We start from the raw sequence: 20,507 nt of genomic DNA, 5'->3' as shown, positions 1-20,507 counted from the left end.
GAGTTAATAAAAATTAAAAAAAATCAATGGGGAACATCTGAACGGCTATTCACTTTTTAGAGGCTCCACATTATATTTGCATTACAATGTGAGTTAACAACATCAGTTTTATATTACATTAACTGTGATTCTTAATTTAATCTGTGTTTACAGATCGTTGATAATTTAATGTAAGGAACTCAAAAGACAAAGACAGCAGTTTTTATATGTTTATTGAAAAGGACAATACAATCTTGCTTGTGCTTCTCAAACTAAAGGAGAACATATTTGATCATAATGGAGGTGATAATACCTAGAACGACTGATTATTAAGAAATGCATTATCAAGCTGAATTAGTGCTCAAGTTGGCCTTTTACAGTACATGTAGTCACCAGTAACGGCATGAAATTATCATGAGAATACATCCGTCTTGAAAACTCCACTAATTTCCAGAACTAAAATGAAGACAAAAGGAAAACAATACATACACAAAAGTATGACAATTTTGCATATCTGCTCTGCTTTATCCAACAATTTTTTTTTATTTTTTTACCAAATTGCACTCCATATTATTCTGGGTAAATTACATTACAGTAAACCCATTAGAATCTGTGAAAATGAAATTCTTATTTTTTCTTTCCAAGGTAAATTTATCGTTGTTGGATGAAGAAGTTTATTGTTTGCCAATAACGGTGAGATATGTAAGTGAGAAACAAACATGATGTGCAATTGATATACAAAAAGACACAAAAATATGAACTTATTTTATTGCAAAGTATGTAAAACCCAGCAGGTCAGTACGACGTCCAGCGGTAGGCCAACAGTTTATCAAAATGTCATTTAAAGTCTTTGCCGTGTCGGGGCACTGAACTCATTGATTAATTGTGTTGGGTTCAGTCCAGTTGTGTCAAAGCAATTCATTTTTTAAACTGCAATATCTGTAATAAACAGTCATCCGTTCCTCCAGAACTGCGTACCACATTACAAGCAGCATCAGGAGATTTAGCGGTAGCTTAAGTCTCAGCGTCTGGCAGCTGAATGTGGCCAATGGCAAACAGCATCATGTTATCAGCAGAAGACTTAAAGACTGCCAGAGGAAGATGGTGAGACCAGACTCAAGCTTCCTGTCATCTTCATCAAATCATTCAACGTTTCACCACAGGAAAGGTCCCCATATATTTACACTATTTATTGGAATGGGATGGACATTAACCAACATGGCATTTTAACACGTCAACATGAACCATGACGTGGTTTCTTTTTTTTTAAGGTAATCTCACCTCTTAGCATCTCATGTCCCATGCAAACTGAAACACTTGAATTAATTGGATAACAAATATTATGCAAAGTGGCAACGAGGAAGTATAATGATGATGCAGGGCTCGTTGCAAACGTACCCATTTAGACTGCTGCGCTAGAAAAATGATTTCAAAATGCTTTTCATTAAGATTTGTTTTTCAGGCTGACATGTAGCAAAGCACCAAATTATATTAAAGCATAAAGCAAGCTAAAAGAAAAAAAATGACAGGCAAAATTAATCAATTTGAACTACTCACCCCTCACTTTTCATTTGAACTAAATAACCTAAGGGTACAAATAAAATCCAACATTTTTTAAATACTATCTTTTGTTCTTCATCATTCAAAGCATCATCAGTTATTTACTACTCTTCATGACTATTAACTATGATGCACACTATGGCCTACGCTATAGTGATAATAATAGTAATACACACATTGGCTTTGCTGGTTAAAAACAAATTGTCTAAAAAAATGGGTAAAAAGAAAGAAGGAAACAAGCTAACATGAGAGTGCATCGTAAATACAACTCACTACACAGAATAAAATACTAAATACTCCTTCATTATTCTAAACTATTTGGTACCATGGCATTATCAGTGTATTATCTATTCATTGACATTCCAGAACTGTACATTTCAAAGCCAACCAAATACATTCAATATCAAGAAATGTGTGTCTTTTTGGCAGGTCCAAAAAGAAATTACATACCTTTGAATTACTGCTTAGAGTCACAGTGGCAGAAAGAACAAAATGTGTTAATGACATGAACGACACATTGACTGTTGATAATCCACAGATAAAAGTGCAGCACTTTGGCTCAGCGGTGATTTGGTATTATAAAGTGTGAGGGTCAAATATCTTGTGGGCATAAATACATCAATACCATAAATAAGACCAGCAAAAGCACAAAGCGGATCAACATCTGATAAAGAGCTTTGATTGGTCATTAAAGGTGATGATAATACAATACACTGTGCAGGAAGTGGCTTCCTGCAAAAAGACAAAAACAAGTAAAATGTAAACCTAATACATCTGTAGCTAATTATGCTAATGTCTAGCATCATGAGCAAGGGAAAGTATACAAGATAAAACCTTTTTAGCAGCAGCAGTGAAATCTACCAGCTGCCCTGCAGCTCACTCAGCGCTCACAACACAGAGATCATCCAAACATTTCAGAGCTGTTAAGCGTGGAAACAGCGTGTTATGACACGAGTATCACAGACTGACACATGAGATGATAGAAAACTGAAATGAGGACAGTTGGCTGTCAAACTGTTGAACGTATCACTGTCTGTTTACCTGGAACAATTAGAAACTCATTCTCATTAGTGAGCTGGTGAGAAACACATTTACACTTCTCAGAATTTTGGACCGCTTTGATAGCACGAAAAATAAATAAATAAAAGAAAATAGCTGAAACTTACCGAGGCACAGTGATTAATTATTTAGTGATGGTACTTCATTAAAGGTAAACAATATAGTAATGCTGATATGCATTGTGAAAAAGAAGTGAATCACTCATTAAAACACGATTATCTAGTGAAACAAGCCTCTTTTTTTTGGGGGGGGGGTATATCTACTGATTGCACAGTTTTGATACAGTAGAAAAAGCAGTGAGGACTGGCACACAGTACTATTATAACCATAAGGTACCATGCAAATACATTAAAATAATATTCATATGTAAATGTGCCATGTGTCTTTAATAAATAAAGGTTGTTAAACATGCGTGCTCAGCTAGGTACCATAAATACAATCTTCACTGTTAACAAAAATGTTGAATGTTGAATTCTTGTCTCCAAAGGGTGGCTGAACCTACAGCAGAGCAGTTTGGGGTTCTTCTTCTGTGTCTTCATCAGTGGATCATAAATATTTAGTGGCTGTAGTTTCATCACTGGCTGATAGTAGATAATATCTGTTTTAAATTATACCATTGATAATTTATCATTTTATGTATACAGTAATCCCTCGTTACTTGCGGTTAATGCATTCCGTGAAAAACGAAATTCTTCGATATATGGAAGATTTATTTAATTATTTACATTAATTTAAACGTTTATGAACACTCCCCACACTGATATTGAACCACCTTATGTCTGTATTACCTTTTCCCACACTCTATAGACTGTTTAAAACATTTTCTATTAAAAAAAAGTTGGAGGGAATGTGAGTCTCGGAACGCAGCACACACACATGGATGCTGTCAGCCAATAGCATGCGCGTACGGGATCATGTGACTACCGACTAAAAAATCCGGGATGAGGTGAAGTCGTGCATCTTGAAGTGTGAGGGATTACTGCATTCTTTAGATGACAAATTTCCATTGAATCAAATGAATATTAATAGTTAAACTCAAAACTGATGAAAATGTAAACAACAACATTTCCATATAAAGCACGATGCTCAGGTCATGATGGTTCCATAGAGTCAGTAAATCATCAACTTCACCGACGAAAAACTTAAACAATGGTCATCAGTATAAAACTAAGGATTAAAAGTCACTAACAGTAACAGGGAGGTGTTGTTTTAAATACACACAACACTGTTATCAAGACAGGCTTCAGACTCCCCGATAACGTCAAGCAAATTCTCACAACAAAACCTCCACCAGTCTTTTCAAGAATACCCATGAATCATTGGGCTACTAGGTCTTGTAGAAGGTATTGAAATTGATTTGACTTGAATCGACCCAGTGAGGTTTTCTAACCCTGTTTAACCACTTCAACATGCACCGCAACAAGTATTTACGTTCTTTTTGGTGGGAAATATTGGCACCTTTTGTCCAGGGAACTAGCAGGTTGGTAACATGAACTGAAGTTACCAGACTGCTAAAAAGAAGAAATCTATAAATATTACATCCACTGAATGCAACAGGTTATGAATCAAAGATGTAATCATAAAATTGCTTTGATCAATCTCGTGTGGTCTCACTAATGTTACCAGATGGTAATGAAGCATAAGCTACTGCTAAACATTCAGCAGTAACTTTCCATCCTGCGTCTTTTCTTTCTACTTTTTACAAAGTTTACCCGCCTTCTTTTTCGGTTCGTAAGGCGTGCGTAGAATGCTCGGCGTCTCCTCCATGACGCGCACCAGTAGGTTATCGATGTAGTCCTCCAGCTCCTTGATGTGAGCATCTCTTCTTTTTACCACTTCTTTCTGCTTCATGAGTTCCTGTACAACTTCCTCAAAGGACAGGTTGCTATAGGCGACCGTGCTTTCTTGTGTCACATCCTGAAAATGAATCATGTAAACATTATTGGAATAAAAGAAAAATCTTTTTTGTCTACAATTTATATTGTGACATGAAAAAGTAAGACATTTCCTACAGGTTACAGTTGTGGTAATTTAATGTAATCTATCATTTCTAACATTTTAAAATATTTGCTTATTCTATGAGCTCAAAGAAAACAAGTTCTATAGATGAATATACCTTCCATGTACATCAGTTGATTCTTCTACCTAGATGGTGGCTACTGCACATGGGTTGAGATGTTGATGCTGAGATGATACACCATAATACATAATGTATTGATATTGTTTTGTAAATATGAGAACAAGGCAGTCAAAGACTGCAACATCCCTCAACACCCCTGAATTCAAAATTCTACCCTGACCTACATACTTTTTTGCCTCTGGCCTCCAGAAAATGTGGCTTTTTGTTTTGTAATTATATTTCATCAGCTTTCAGAGATGTGTGCCTAAATAGGTATAAAAGTGGAAATTTGACCTTGACCTAGTTTTTCAAGGTCAAGGTTGTGATCTAATTTTCATCCCCTTGCCTCCCTCAATATAAACACCTTTTGTTTCGTCTTTCTATCTTATCCGGTTCCTGATATGTGCAAAAAAAATGTACAAAAGTTGAACTTTGACCTTGACCTAGTTTTCTCAAGGTCAAGCTCATCATCTCATTTTCATCCCCTTTGCTGTTCGAGTAATGTGCTTTCCCCCCCCCATCTTTCTACCTGCAATGATTATGAAGATGTTTGCTGGACAGACAAACGGACACCCAAAATAATCAATTATGTCATAAATTATGATTTGATTGCATTTAATTCCAGGGAAAACTCGCTTCAATCCAGGTGGTGACTTGTTGGACATTTTCTACGACCCTATCCACATGGCCTCCAGCCCATAACAGCTGATCTTCAGGAGCACCATATGATGGTTGAGCACCTCCATTAGTTTTTACAGACCATTGCCGACTCTGGACATTTTCCCAGTGTTTGCTGTAAAGTGAGTATATTACTGTTCACCGCTGCCAGCACTAGTCACCTGCACTGGATCTTCAGACACCGAACCAAAGTATTTGTATTAAAGAAACTGTATTTCCTTTATCCTTTATGTAGTTCTGCTTTCCTTTTGTCATCATCAGTTACATTGATAACCCTCACTGGTATTAGTTTATCGCTAACACAGGTTAAGACAACACTTCATACGAGATTCAGTCAGAATACATCGTGAGCTCACACTGTGCATGAGAGTTTATAATAAACCAAGAGACTTTCGACATCTCCTGTTGCCCTCGGCATCGTCTTTATTCTTAGCTTTGAGTATCGTTCTAACTGGATAGGGTTAATTAAAAAAATATAGAAAAGCCTGTCAGAACTGTCTTGAATAATGGAATCTTTGCTTTAAGGGGGAAACGCCAGGCTGCATATTTCAGCAATTAAAGACCAGGCTAATAAATACCAAAATAAGCAACCCAAGCCCGGCTTTGGTCTTTGAGGATAACCTACTTTGGACAGAGCAGTATGGTACGGTATGTGCAGATCGTATTCCACAGGTACGATAGGAGCTGTAATCGTTTTTAATGAGGAAACACTTTATCGCTTCAGTGCTGGCCATCCTCCTCCCATTGGATAGAGCAGCAAAAAAACCTTCACTCTGTTTAAAATACCACACTTATCAGCTTCCACTCCCATGCACCATTCAAACCTCCACTGCTGGGGAAAGACAATGCAGAAAGACCTGGAGCGGGACTGCTTACCAGGTATCTTATCGCTCCCAGCAGCGTAGAGGCTACTGTGGGGCGACACAAACCAAAATGAAATATTTGCCACAGAGATTAAATGTCCAAAATGTAAGGAGGCTTTCAAGAACAGAGCTCGGTAACCTATTCCTCACACCCACAACACAAAACAAGGCATCTCACTGAAAGACAGAGCACTTAAGCCACCTGAGATGGAATAAGAGAACTGACTGCCATATGGAAGCAGATCTTAGTGTCACATGCAAGAATGTGTACATACACACACTGGCTGTGAGCCTCGGGCGCGCACACGCACACACGCACACACACACACACACACAGCGTAATAATCAGGAGCTTTAGTGGCTGATGACAAAGACCTGGAACAACCATGAATTGGCAAAGTAATGATGACCATTTTTGTGCGATCAGTAGTGGGGGAGAAGATAAGGTTCACACTTGGCATTCTCCAGTTGTGTCATTACACTTTCTAATGAGCTCAGCTTTGAGAATCTAAAAGCTCAGCCCTTTGAAACCCCCCCACCACCACCACCACCACCAACTCCTACCCCCACCAAACCGTGTGTGGTTAATTAGGGGCCTTGAAGCAGAGGAAACGGGAGCTACCGTTTCTGCGTGGCATTGTGGCACGCACGGGGGCACATGTGTGGATACTGACAGCCTTCAACACCCACAGAGGAAGGTGAGGAAAGCCATTAACAGCATTCTCCCTCTCATTTAGACATCACTAATACTCTCTCATAAATACCCATTTTGTTCGGTCATACTTGGATTTTTGTTTTTTTTTTAAACCAAATTGGAACTGGAAAAGAAAGCTTGACACAAAACAAAAAGTTTAAACATCATGTAATGTACAGTAATCATCAGAGAAAAATAACCATCACATGATCAAAAAATAGCAGATGACATTTCTTTGCCTTTTTTTCTCGACAAACAACCTCCAATTACAGAAACGGTTCAATACACCACTATGATTTACCCCGTATAGCCCTGAAATTTCACACCACTTCAAATCGTGACCGGATCAGACACGATGACCGATGTGTGCAGCTACTAATTAGCAGAACGGCACCGTCTGAATTAATGTCACCAGCTGCTTTGTCAGATGGAACTTTGAGTTCTCGATTTAAAAAAACAAGTAACGGCTTGATACCATTTCTGTTTTTTCTCCATCTCCATCAATGTCACGTAAAGCTTGAAAAACCAACATCGCTTGAGAAATCACGTATTTGGACATAAATTTTCTTACGTGGTTTTTCGCCCTGATGTCCTTTATCTTCCGACCAAATGTGATATCTTCATTTCTTGAAGACTTTTTGTCACTGCGAAGCAACCAAAAAGAAAGTTAGTCATCTTAATCAACTGATGGTGGATTTTTAAAGGCTGATAAATAAAAAAAATGTAAAAAAAAATTCTGGAACATGGACAAGCTGATAGCTGATTAATCATCAGCCTTCTACCTCCACCAAAAACATTCAACATTTTGGAAAACAAACAAAAAAGTGAATAACTGTTGAACTCCTTGTCTAGTCACGGTAATAAATACTTAAAATAAATCTCAACCTCTGAATGTCAAGGTCAAATTGATAAAAAACCTGATATGAATTTCAAACTAAATAAGCAACTCAAAGCAATTAACAATAAATAAACCTGGAACAGATTAACTTAGCCATAAAACATTCTTTCTTTCTTTTTTTTAAAGCTTTTTTACCCTTTCTGTCATTAATTTGTCTTGGGATGTTTTGTGAGCCAACACAAATCAATGGCTGGCCAAGTTTCACTGAGAGATATTCCCTAAAATATTTCACACATTAATCTGACAACCTGATGAACTGGTTGGTCTACCTCTAGTAATTTTATATATATTTGATTAATACAGCGTGTAATAAGGTGTCCAATTAAACAACACATTTGACACGTTTACCCTGCAGCTGTAAATAACTTCATCAGTTAATAATGTGTTTAAGTCACCCTTTCGCAGTCCAGCGCTGCGCTATAAAATGACCATTGAGCCGCTGTGTGACAAAGGCAGCGGTGAAGACGATGGACTGGTGCCCACAGAGATAAGTGGTTAATTGGGTGGTCTATCCATGCAGATGATTTCATTACTACAGCTCAGAGGGCTCTGCTATCAGGCTGAGGCTCTCTAAAGAGACACTAATGACACCTTCCAGCCTGATAGAACAGAACTCAGCCGCGCTGCTCACCAACTCTTTATGCAACACAGGAAAATGTTATTGGCTTGAACAATAATCCAAGACTAATAGATGAAGACAGAGATACATTAAAATCAATCGGTTATTTAAACTTTAAGGCAGGGGTGTCAAACTCATTTTCATCGAGGGCCACATCAGCATAACGGCTGTCCTCAAAGGGCCAGAAGTAACTAATAAATGTAACTAAATGTAACTCAATATAATGTAAAATAAATGTATCTACTCCTTAATGTGAAATAACTCTGAATTTATTACTTATTCACGGTACAAACATTACAGTTGCACAGAAAAACCTGTTTGTTTCTCTGTTCTAACATAAATCCTTTTAATTTGTCAGGTTATTAAACCCACAGAACTCCATCAATCAAGGATCAAACTATCAGTGAATAAAGAAAAATAACATCAAACACAAGTTAGGACATTAACTTGGTTCACAACGTTTTCGTCAAAGTTAAAAAAGGCTGAATTACTGCATTGTGGGAAATGTAGTTTTGGTCAGAGCACATTTTTGACCCTTTATATTTTTAGACATTCTGATCTTTTATGCTCTCGCGGGCTACATTAAATGATGTAGGGGGCCACATTTGGCCCCCGGGCCTTGAGTATGACACTTGTGTGATGCAAGCATTTGCCAGTGATTCAAAATACTGTCCTAATACGTCAAACTCTTAAGTAAAATAACAAATCCTTTAATAATCAAGTGAAGTTACCATTCTGGTTCTAAATCTGGACTCGAGAACACTGTAACCACACGCTGCTGGTTTACTGGAGGGTCCCACAAACTGCTCAACTTGGATTAGGGGTTACAGATTGAAATGGTGATTTGAAAATGAGTCATAATATTCTCTGTTTGCTATTCACAACTAAATTTTAATATTTTTTGTAGTGCATTTTCCCTCACTTTATGTGCTGTTGTTTTAATGTGAAACACGTGGAGTTGGAATACTTTGAGCTGCATGTCTTACATGAAAGGTGCTACACAAAACATCTGTCATTAATACTATCATTCATTATGTGTTATTTTATACAATCTTATATATGTGTGTGGATAGAAATAAAAACAGATGTAGCTAAAAAATAATTGCCTTTTTTTATAGGCTTTTTGACAAACTATAATCAATAACCATAATGCTGGTCCTAAGTCAGATTTATGAATCGAACAAATTCCAGATTTGCATAAATCTGAACATTTTGTTGTAATCTGAAGTTAAGTAGGGAGGTCAGTTACAGAAGTTGCTCATTTTCAAAGTAATATTTTTTAGCTGGGTCCTCAACCCGAGTGTGAGAAAGTGAAGGGAGGAACCAAATTTGTGAAATCCTCACCAAAACACTTGCTTCTTGTTAAAAATCGATGGCTTAGTGATCGTGATGATATTTATGAATTTTGAGTGTAGCCCATTTCTGCAGCCACGAGTAATAATCACATTTTGTAAAAAAGGTTTTTGTTGTTATTGACAAAATCTGAATATTTCTTATCCTTTGTACTATTTTCATTAATGGGACAGTAACTAGTCTCAATCCTGTGGAATGAAAATTGCAGAAAGCATGTTGTGAGATGAAGAAAGCCTGGTGTGCTGGAGGTGACAGCTTTCATTACCACAGACAGAAAAAAAACAAAAAGGGACTACCGGACTTTGTAGTTGGAGATGAACGGGTTAGTATCTGCTTGTGAGTTCCCACTAAAGGGGTTGGGGGACCGCAGGTCTCCAGAACTGCCCGAGCGATCCCCGTTGCTGGTTTTGCGGCCTTCCTTCTTTCCTGTCACACGTTCCAGAAGGCTAACCTTCTCCTTTTTCTCCTTCCGCTCTGCCCTGTCCCACAGCTGCCCAGTCTCCCCCTCAAATGGGTTGCGGTTGCGTGGGAGTGTGGCATACTTCTGTGGCAGGGTGTCACTGATATCAGTGAAAGGGTCACTGTGTGCCTCGCCATCCTGGTAGCCTGGCACCTCACTCTGGGAACGCCTGTGGGGGCCTGGAAGAGGAGCAAAACGCAGCACTGATGACACACAATTATCAGGAAAAACTCAACAAATGACAAAAATATCTGCATTGGGTTCTAGCTTTCCGTCAGGTTGAATTAAAATGTTTTTAGAATATTTATGTCTTCATTAAAATGATTTTGCTCCAACTATATTTTTTATATTTTTAATATATATATTACATACAGATATGCATACACACACACACACACACACACACACACACACACACACACACACATGATCATGCATACACACACACATCATTTGATGCCAGCAAAATAGTGTTAGGAGAGGGGCAGCAATAAAATGGAAGAAATACAGAAAGAACGCATTTGGTGGGACATGAGGTTACCTGGTAACAGGTTACTAACATGATTGGCTACAAATAGAATATCCAGAGAAGTACAGTCCTCCTGAAGCAAACATGCGGACGACTACACCACTCAGTGAAAGAGTGAAAAATAGTGCAACAAGTTTGATTAAACATAAAATTGCAAAAAACTTAAGCATTTCATGTCAGGACCTGCGTTCACACTGTGGTCACATGGGGCCGGCTGGTGCCATGTACCATGAGGACCCCAGGGGCCCCTGCTCCAGGGTAAGGCCTGACAGTTATGCTGAGGGTTCTACTGGGATCGTTCAGGGAACAGGTCTGTACGCACCTTCAGCAGAGACCCACAAGTAAACCAGTAATACTGGATGCTACCCGATTGGGCAGCAGCCCCCACCTCACCTCCAGCGGTGATGACAACATTAGCAAAACAAAAACTACAGAGGAATCGATCAACAGACAAGGACAGAGTGAATGTCTGCGCTATTAATAATTGTGAATAATAATTAAGTTGTTAAAATTGTATTGATTTGAAAATTAAAGCCAGTTTTTCATCACAATTTTTTTTCTCACAATTGTAATACGGGCAGAATAATCACAAAATGATGGATGTTTATTTTCACCCCATCTTTTGGCGTTATAATCTGAAATTGAATTCTATTGGATTTTGGGCTACTGAAACTGTGGAAATGGCGACCGCCTGGCGATAACACACTTACAGACTGTTTACAGTCAGACAAACAGAAGCAGAGGAGAAACACGATGTGAACACAAGACAGATAACAGAAGCATGCTAGCCATTAAGAAGACGAACGAGAACCGGCATTGAATAAATAAAGGAAAATGTCGGCCACAACAAAGCACCCAGCTTGATATCAATGTCCAAAATAAGTATCTAATTTATTTAAGAAACATTTATTACAGTAAATACTGTAATATATATGCATACACACACACACACACACACACACACACACACACACACACACACACACACACACACACACACACAACATTTTGACATGTTCTTGGACAGAACCTCTATCCTCAGTCCTTGAAAAAAAAATTACAATTACTTTGCTGATGATCATTGACTTTACTTGGCAAAGAAAATTTCAAAAACTCCATCGATCCCAGTAGACAATTTCAAAGCAGCAGTAAATGCTCACTTGGATATCAAATGAAAACCCAGTTATTTAACTGAACATATATTTAAACAAGTCGCTGCAAAATATAGAATATTTGTCCTTACCAGACTCTTCAGTGGAGTTCATGGAGTCCGGCTTGGGACAGGCGTTGGAACCAATGAGATCTGACATGGAATGTGCTGCAGAGAGTTTATGGGTTCCAGTTAGTAGTGGTCTTTTGACCTTTGCTTCATGCTGGGGTTTTGGATCTGTCACAGAGGGCTGACGGTTGTATTCCGTGTCGCACACGGCAGAATGGGGCAGGATAGCAGAGGATGTATCACCGAAGCCGCTGTCGTGTTTTCGCCCCTTCATCTTGTCCTTGAGTTTGGAAAACGGTGAGCGAGGCTTCTCTTTCATGGAGAGGTCAAACATGCTGGCTGTCATGTTATTTCTCATGAACTGGATGCTCACTTGGATGCGGCCTCTTTCCTTTTTCTTGGTGCCTGGCTTGGACTCCAAGGAATACCAACTAAAATGAAAGTGAAGGAAGCTTAAGCCAAGCAAATGTAATAAAACTACTTATATATGAGCACTTTGAGGACATCACAGGAAAGCTACTTTGAGGCAAACCAAAGGCTACACACAAATTTAATGTTTAAATCACTTGAATTTTTCTGACACAAATGAAAACACATATCATTTAGAAGATAAATATTAATCTTTACATCCTGAACGTAAGAATTTACCTGCTGCTGAATAATAAAGAGCGTTTCTGGCTGCTTTTGAGCTCCTGTTTGTTTAACGTCTGCTTTTTTTCAACTGGAAGTAATGGGATTTATGCTTGCACTGTGTGTAAAATAATGTGGCATTTGCACAAATTTGGCCTTTGTTCAGAAATGCAATGACAAACAATTGGGAAATTGCAAAGCCATGTCGCAGGGCAACCAAACAGGCCATACATGCTAATGAGATAGACTCTGTGTTATAAAGCTGGTGATGTCCTTTAGCAAAACGGCATCAGGATGGAACAACATTAGTGAATGCATTCTGTCTGCTATTGACATTGGGGAAATCCTTTGGGTGTATTCTTAATCGTGGTCACATCAATTTATTGATCTTTGAACTCACCCACCTCCATCACGATACAGTTCCATCATTATAAAAACATTTTAAGATAAATGTTGGAATCCTACATTTAATGATTTAAAAAGGGACTTGTTCTTTGAATTCCCCCAAGAAAAATCAACCATCAGTTCAAGCCCCTCCAAAAAAAAAAGTGTTGCTATTGAGCTTTTGAAAAATTGCAGCTGTTGAAGGCTATTCTAAAGCGCCTAGCTCATGGCTCAGGAGCCCAGTCATGAAAGGCTTTGCTGGGTCTGATTCCCAGGCTGAGAGCCATGTTCAGTCTGATCAGCAGCCACAGCAGGCTTCTGCCATGGGCCTGGGGCTGCACCTCACGTGCGTCTCAAGGCCAAGATAAACCTCTGTGTGCTTGGAAACCACAATCCTCCCACTTGGGCCCAGACCGCTGGGAAACTCCTCACAATCAACAAACACAGGTGTGTGATAATTATGTGCTGCCTACTCAGATATCAAGACGGGTTCAGAAATATCGCGGATGGGCCGCCGTGAACACAGAACCACTGTGGAGTGTGGACGTAGTATCGAGGGTCCCAGTGTCATTGTCAAATATGCCTATGGTGACGGATGAGGCTAACAGGCGACATGAACATATACATTACAGAACCTCTGCTGAAGAAGTACCAGACCTTCAGGTGCATTGCTCAGGCACCCAAAACAAATACAAGCCATGATTGTAACATAGTGCCATTATCCCAGCGGATGGGCAAAAGGAAGTGTGCTAATGTTAGTCCACGTTGAAAAAATAAGGGGCTTAATTAGCACTAGATCCAATTCTGTCTGGATCCTCTGCCATAAATAAAGTAAGGGGGGGGGGGTGGACATAGGAAGAGGCTGTCCCATTTATCTGTCGTTTACGTTTAATTTCCAGAGCATAAAAGCAAAAACTGCTTAATTTTTTGTTTTTTTAACCAAAAGCTTCAACACACACACACACACACACACACACACAACAACCACACACTGAAGTGGTTGTGTTTAGGCCAAATCCGTGGTCATCATTTGGACACAAGCTGGGCTTAGACTACAGATGACTGCATCAGATCTGGTTTCAAGCACATAACAAGAATTTCCATGAAATCTGTCTTATAATGAACCCTCAATATGACCATCGCCCTTTTACATCCAGACTGTTATATTTCAGTAAATTCCATGGACCAAATATGGCTGCACCTGGACTGAAAAAGGATAAAATCAAACAACTATCTTCCAGAAGCGAAGGAGGCCCTTTGCTGATGGTAAAATGTAGATCTGGTTACAACAACTATTAATGTTGTAAAGTGACCTGCAGTGATTTGTGGTGTATGATGCCATCACAGGGTTCCAGCAGTTACCAGTTTCATGCTTTACCACAGTATTACATTTGATGGTTACCATATCATGAACTTTGGTTTATTACCCGTTTAATAATTTTTTTTTAAAAAGCCAAGATCTCCACTACCCATCAAATGCCTGCCAGACAGCACAGTGGGAGCCTCTGACCCACACCAGCAGAGAAAATTCTAGAGTGAAACGAGGACAAGTATCAACACTAATATCATCACTCTGAAAAAATGGAATATCAGTAACAGCTAAAACTTGGATATCCATGAAATTCAACAAACATTAGTAACTGAAGATGAATATTCATTTTATTAGAAATGTTAGCATAAAGGAGACATTAAAGGATAAACAGACAGGCGTGAATCTCGGCAGGTGACAACGACGCAAAATTGTATGTATCATATTAATTAAAATTCCAGAGTTACCATATATGTGGATCATAAAATGTGCTCTTAAGTTATTGTCCTCATTTCCCACTGAGGCGTCTACATTGTCTATTTGCTGTGCTCCACCTCAAGTCAAGTTGGGATGTTGTGTTGCTTAGTTTTTTAATTTGCTCTCTTTCAGAGAGAATACCAGAGCAAAAAAAACTCAGCTTTTAACATTACTCAGAAATTAGAAATTTCCAAATGTATTTTTAATGAAATCAAACCAGGCTGGGAGAGTTCTGAATATTTTATGCCTTTTCAATTTCTTTTTAATTCATGAAGGGTTGAAAATTATTGTGTTGGTTAACTGAATATAATACTTTAAGTCAGTAGAGAAGATTGGTGTAGATCAGTGCTCTATTTCTCTACTGGCTCAATGTGATCAAGTTAATCCTCAAACTATGTTGTGATGGTAAAGCCCTTTTTTTGCATACTATAACATAGGGTGAGTAAACATGGAAAATATATCACTTTTAAGAAGTTATTTTGCACCTACTTTGGTCAGTTTTGGTCAATATCTCACTTTTTTTTCCAGAGTCCCCACTTCACCTGACTTTTATTCGGCTTTGGTGTATGGAAATCAGCACATTAAAGAAAAAAAAAACACCCAACAGGACAGTTTTTACAGCCACCCTTCAAAACATGTATGTAGTCATGACTAACAAGACATGTTTGGCCAGCTCCACAAGTCCTAAATAGGCTGGTCCTCGACATGCTAGTGGTTGAGCTGAAAATACTCCCTTAACAAAGCAAAGCAATCCATTTGTAAGCCTCAAACAAGAGGTTGGTATGTATGATTAATCATTGATTGCCGATCGAGCACAAATATTTTAGCTTGTTCCTGTTCCAAGAAACACTGGAACTTCAACCAGACCCAATCACTGTCTGGTCAACAACATAGTTTTTGCTCTTTAAAATTAAACCACATCTGATGGACTGGATTCATAAAAAAATACATGAAGTGAATAACCAAGGCAAAGGAATTTCAATCATGTGTTGTACAGCACTCTCACAAAGTATTAGCTTGGGTTGTGGTTTCTTCTGCTTTTGGGTGTATCTCATACTGAAATGTTTAGTCAACCTGAGTGAATGTAAAATGGAGCTTTAAATTCTAACTTCATCTAAGACAAAAAGTTATCCAAGACCTACAGTTAATCACAAAGGAATTCATCCCCTGAACAAGCTGCGCTATCTTTAGCAGCAATGCTATCTTTAGATTGGGTGGAACTCATTTGGACCACATCAGTGGCTTCCACCTGAACACTCGCCCATGGATGCCATTTTTTACCCAGCGCCTTGGAAACAGTGTAGCCATAAACACTGAACTTTCTTGGGGTGTGAACGGCCAGGATTTTCTTAGATGTTTTCTTTGGATCTTTTGTGACTTCTTGAATAAACGTTCACTGGGCTGTTGGAAGAATTTTGGAAAGCTAACAATTTCTGGAAAGGTTCACTATAGTTCCAATCGTTGTCCATTTGTAAATACTGTGTCTCATCATGGACCAGTAGAGTCCTAGAAGCAGCGCTGTAACCCTTCCAGAATAAAGCAGTTCAGTCATTTCTCCTGGCATTCCACTGATTTTGGAATTTTGTGCAGGTCAATAACCAGAGAATGGAAATCATCAGGTACGCAAGCTGCAACCAGTTATTGGTGTAGTTCAGTTTTTTTTGGGTATAGTTTCTTCGGGGGAAATAGCTATTACCACTGACTATTAAGGTACTGAACAACCATCCACCCATTTTCTTGAAGACGAGACGACCTGAATCGTCTCACCTTCATCTGTTTTTCCACCTGGCAGGTCACAGGTGTGTTGCTGTAGTCATCTGTAGCCATTGAAATGCTCATTAGACATAAAAACAAATAATTGAAGATTTGCTTTTTGTGATTATGTTGGTTTACCATTTTTTAAGTAAAATACAGTACTAAATAATGATCCCAGATCCCAAGAGAAACACACAAAAATAAAGGTAGGTGTGGATCCCATATTGTTATCGTGCTGATAAAGGGGATTTCTCATGAAATGAATACAGCACTTAAACACAATGCACTGCCATTAGCTGTAGCCCAAAATGGCAAAGTCACATGCCGAAAATGCAGGAAAAATATATTTAGCCAATGATATATTACATTCATGACAGGAACAGTTTTGCAAATATTTTCCACTTCCTCTAAAAAGTCCATTGGTCTATAAACACCACAACCATGCATGACAGCTGGATTTGCAAAAAGATGCTATAAAAATATCAATGACAAAAATGTTGAAATGCTCATGATGCTGCACATGTGAGCCAAGACTCAGAAAAATGACTTTAAAACTGATTATTCTAGTCACATTGATAAATTCATGAATAAATGTGGATCACTGAATGTCAAACTCAGAATTATAAAGCAATTGATAATAACTCTGAAACTGCTCAAACCATAGAACAACCTACGAGGGTGGCAGAGATATTTACTTATATACAGTATATAAAATTTTATTGGTTTCTGTAATGTCTTACACTGTAGGAGGACGTTTCACCATCCTACCAAACAAACTTTAATAAGTTTACTTTTTCATGTTGTTGGAAAATTTGGTTGGTGTAATAGTGCAAAGCATGAGGTAGAACGACCACTTTGTGACAGGATTAATGGTATCACATTGGTCCCATTTGTTTTTCAGACATTATGCTGCTCCAATCACTCAGATGAGTGACGATGCCGAAAGACATTGTTATGAATACAGTTAAAAATATATGTTGAGATTGTTGCAGGTAATAATCTCTGCAACAATAGAAAATGATCTTGGCAGTTTCCATTTGAAAATTGGTGCACATACCTTGCTCAAATAAATATTGCTTGAAACCTACTGCAGCAAGAAGAATGTTTATCAATGGAATGCAAAACTAATGCTGTTCTAAAAAATTGTCCTTCAAATGGGTGAGATATTGGACTGTTATCCAATATTCTCTATGAAAGGATTTTTGCACTGGAATGTAGAATCTCTTGTAAAAGGATATCAGTATGAGAAGCACTCACTTGCATAGTTTTTGTGGACAGGTGAACCATCTCTTTATCAGTTTATGAGGCGAAACACACTGGAGGCATGTATTCAAATACAGTAGTACCTTGACATACAAGTTTAATTCATTCCATGACTGAGCTTGTAAGTCTAACAACACGTAAATCAAATTTTCCCCATTTAAAATAACTAAAATCAATTTAATCTATCCAATCGTTGTAAAAAAAAAAGCCCCAAACCCCTTAAATTATGAAAATTTAAAAAATTCCTGTCAACCAAGACATGCATACTCTTCCTGTGCAAATTTAATTATATAAGTTACATAAACAATGATAAAATAAGAAAAGAATCGCCAAAGTCACGAGCACATGAGCTACATCTTTGTATCTCAGATTTTCATTGTATGTCAAACAAAAATATGGATAGAACAACTGCTTCTATCTCAAGGTACTACTGTACAGATAACTATGTGCTCCTTGATGCTGGACAAGACACTGCCCGGACTAAAGGTATAAACACAATGTGTCTAAAGGTGCTAACTGGACTGTGTAAATTGACCTTTGCACAGAAAAAAATATTAGCCCAGATATTTGCTGGAGTCCATGAGAAATACTCAAACATTGGCTGTTGCTACATGAGGCTAAATTAGGATAGCGACTTACTCAGTTTTTCTTCGCTCCTTGTTATCAAAGATTTCATTCAGGTTGATGGACCTCTGACCCAGGAACTTATCCATCCCAACCAAAGACCGATGCATCACTATAAGGCAAAGTTCATACACCTCTGGGTTACCTTCCAAAAGTAACCCCGGTAATTCAAAGGAGGCTTCTTCTTTCCACACAGGGTTAAGTGTCTTCTCTGCCACTGATGTTGAGTACTTTTCCTTGCCCAGCTGGATGATAGTGTAGGCATCATTGACACCATTTTTGCCTTTGGGTTGTAAACTAGATGCTTGAAGAACGGTGGCTTGTACATGGGTTGGAAACCACTTCTGAGATTGTTGGCCCAGTGACATCATTGACACTGTTTATCAACTGAAAACTGCTCAATACAAACTAGGTCGTGATTTAAGCAAGTTGATTTTTTAGTGAGTGTCATGTGCACAAAGCAACAAATACAAGTCATTACAGTTTGTTGGCAAAGTTAGTATTAGGGTTTTGATCCATGCATGCTGTCATTACAGTCCAATAATCAGTGCGCATCATCTTCTGTTCAAAACCACCAATGGGATGTCTGCAAAAAAAGAGCAAGAAACAAACAGCATTAGCATCCATCCATTGATCATAGCATGATGTAGGTGTATATGGTACAACTACGGACTTCAGCTAGCTCCAGTGACAGATCTTACATAATGCAACACTAATATTATTAGACAAAATATCAAAACAAGGGAAATGTGCACTACTGTTTAAAGTCCTGAAGTGAGGAGCTCACACAGTAACACACTTCGGTTTGGATCCATCTGCATGAGTTGATCAGTCACATGATGTTATGACTTCAATAGACCCTCGGGGACTAATAAAGTTTTTTTAATTGAACTGAATTGATTTTTTTCAGATATGACTTCAATTGTGGGGGAACTGAAAGTGCCGTTTTAAACAGCCTATGAGCATCTCCCCGAAATGGTCTCTGAATTTCTCTATTATTGCTATTCAAATCTAAAGAAAAAAAATGGACATTTAGAGACAAATTTAAGCAATACTATGCTAACATCAACTTTTAAGGCTTAAGCAAAGCGTTGCTGTTGTTTTATTCCATTAGGCTTCTGTGTAGCGTCAGCTATTAGGAAACACGGAGCATCATACACAAAGTTGCTCACCTGCTTCATTTTCACTGACAACTGGAACATTCTGAAGTACGGCCCGACAAAAAATAACTTCACTTAAAACCCGAAACTGACGCGACTGTTTGTACAAGGATTGCCAGCTAATAACACTTGTTGTAGCTTATCATTGCCATCACAAGCGGCGAGATTTACTTCCTGGTCTGACGTCACTTCCGTATCATCGGGCAAACGTTGAAGCGTCAAAACCGCGATCTCTGTTAAGAAAGAAAAAATAAAAATGACAGGAAAATATTTGATACAAGAAAGAAACAATTTTATTGTCACTTACAAAGTTTTGACATGATAATAAAATACATTTGTATTTATTCTAATAATCCTGTTGTACGTCATTTCCGGTTTGTGGTCTCGTGGCGAGAAAACGAATCCTGAATGATGCTATGGAGAATTTACGGAACACACAACCACGATGCAGTCTAGTAAAAAAAGGCATTGTACACTAATGTGCAACTTGTTTCATCAAACAAGGCGTTTATTAGACTAACCCAAAGTTGTTTCACCCAGATTGAATGCTTATAACTATTGAAAACTGCGTTTTTGATTCAACTGGAATGCCTCTCCTCTTTAAATCAGCTGGGATAGACTCCAGCAACCCCCGTGACCCGCAAAAGTGAAATAAGCATTCCATAAGATGAATGATTTTTTGATTCAGTTAATCAGGACATCAGTTACTCCAAAACAATAATAATGAAACAATGAAGAATGATTACTCAGTTGCAGTTTTGTTTGACAAAAAAACAAAAACCCTCACAAATAGAGTCGTATCAACATCAAATGATATGTGAGTTAATAAATAAGAAAATTCTTGATTCAAATCCTGTTTTATTTATTCCCTCACC

At 38.2% G+C, this 20,507-nt stretch overlaps 1 protein-coding gene across 1 annotated transcript; it reads right to left on the bottom strand.

The window, feature by feature from the left end:
- Window positions 1-201: 201 nt before the first annotated feature.
- LOC137603589 (rab11 family-interacting protein 2) lies at window positions 202-19,783 on the bottom strand. The gene is made up of 6 exons (XM_068327183.1): window positions 19,645-19,783; window positions 18,488-19,058; window positions 12,055-12,461; window positions 10,119-10,461; window positions 7,524-7,596; window positions 202-4,515 (listed from the first exon to the last, which is right to left on the bottom strand). The coding sequence occupies exons 2-6, from the start codon at window positions 18,841-18,843 to the stop codon at window positions 4,291-4,293; spliced, it is 1,404 nt and encodes a 467-aa protein (XP_068183284.1). The 5' UTR covers window positions 18,844-19,058; window positions 19,645-19,783; the 3' UTR covers window positions 202-4,290.
- Between the last annotated feature and the right edge of the window lie 724 nt (window positions 19,784-20,507).

This window comes from Antennarius striatus, chromosome 11 (genome assembly GCF_040054535.1).
Source record: "Antennarius striatus isolate MH-2024 chromosome 11, ASM4005453v1, whole genome shotgun sequence".
NCBI classification, from domain to species: Eukaryota; Metazoa; Chordata; class Actinopteri; order Lophiiformes; family Antennariidae; genus Antennarius; species Antennarius striatus.
The sequence above is the reverse complement of the archived record's forward strand: the minus strand, read 5'-3'. Positions and strand labels throughout refer to the sequence as shown.

What these genes read in the sequence shown, in the direction of transcription:
- LOC137603589 (XM_068327183.1), bottom strand. Translation starts at nt 18,843, where the DNA reads ATGATGTCACTGGGCCAACAATCTCAGAAGTGGTTTCCAACCCATGTA. An exon ending in AAGGAGCGAAGAAAAACTGA is followed by an intron (nt 12,462 to 18,487) that starts GTAAGTCGCTAT and finishes CTTTCATTTTAG; the next exon opens with TTGGTATTCCTTGGAGTCCA. An exon ending in ATCTCCAACTACAAAGTCCG is followed by an intron (nt 7,597 to 10,118) that starts GTAGTCCCTTTT and finishes GTTGCTTCGCAG; the next exon opens with TGACAAAAAGTCTTCAAGAA.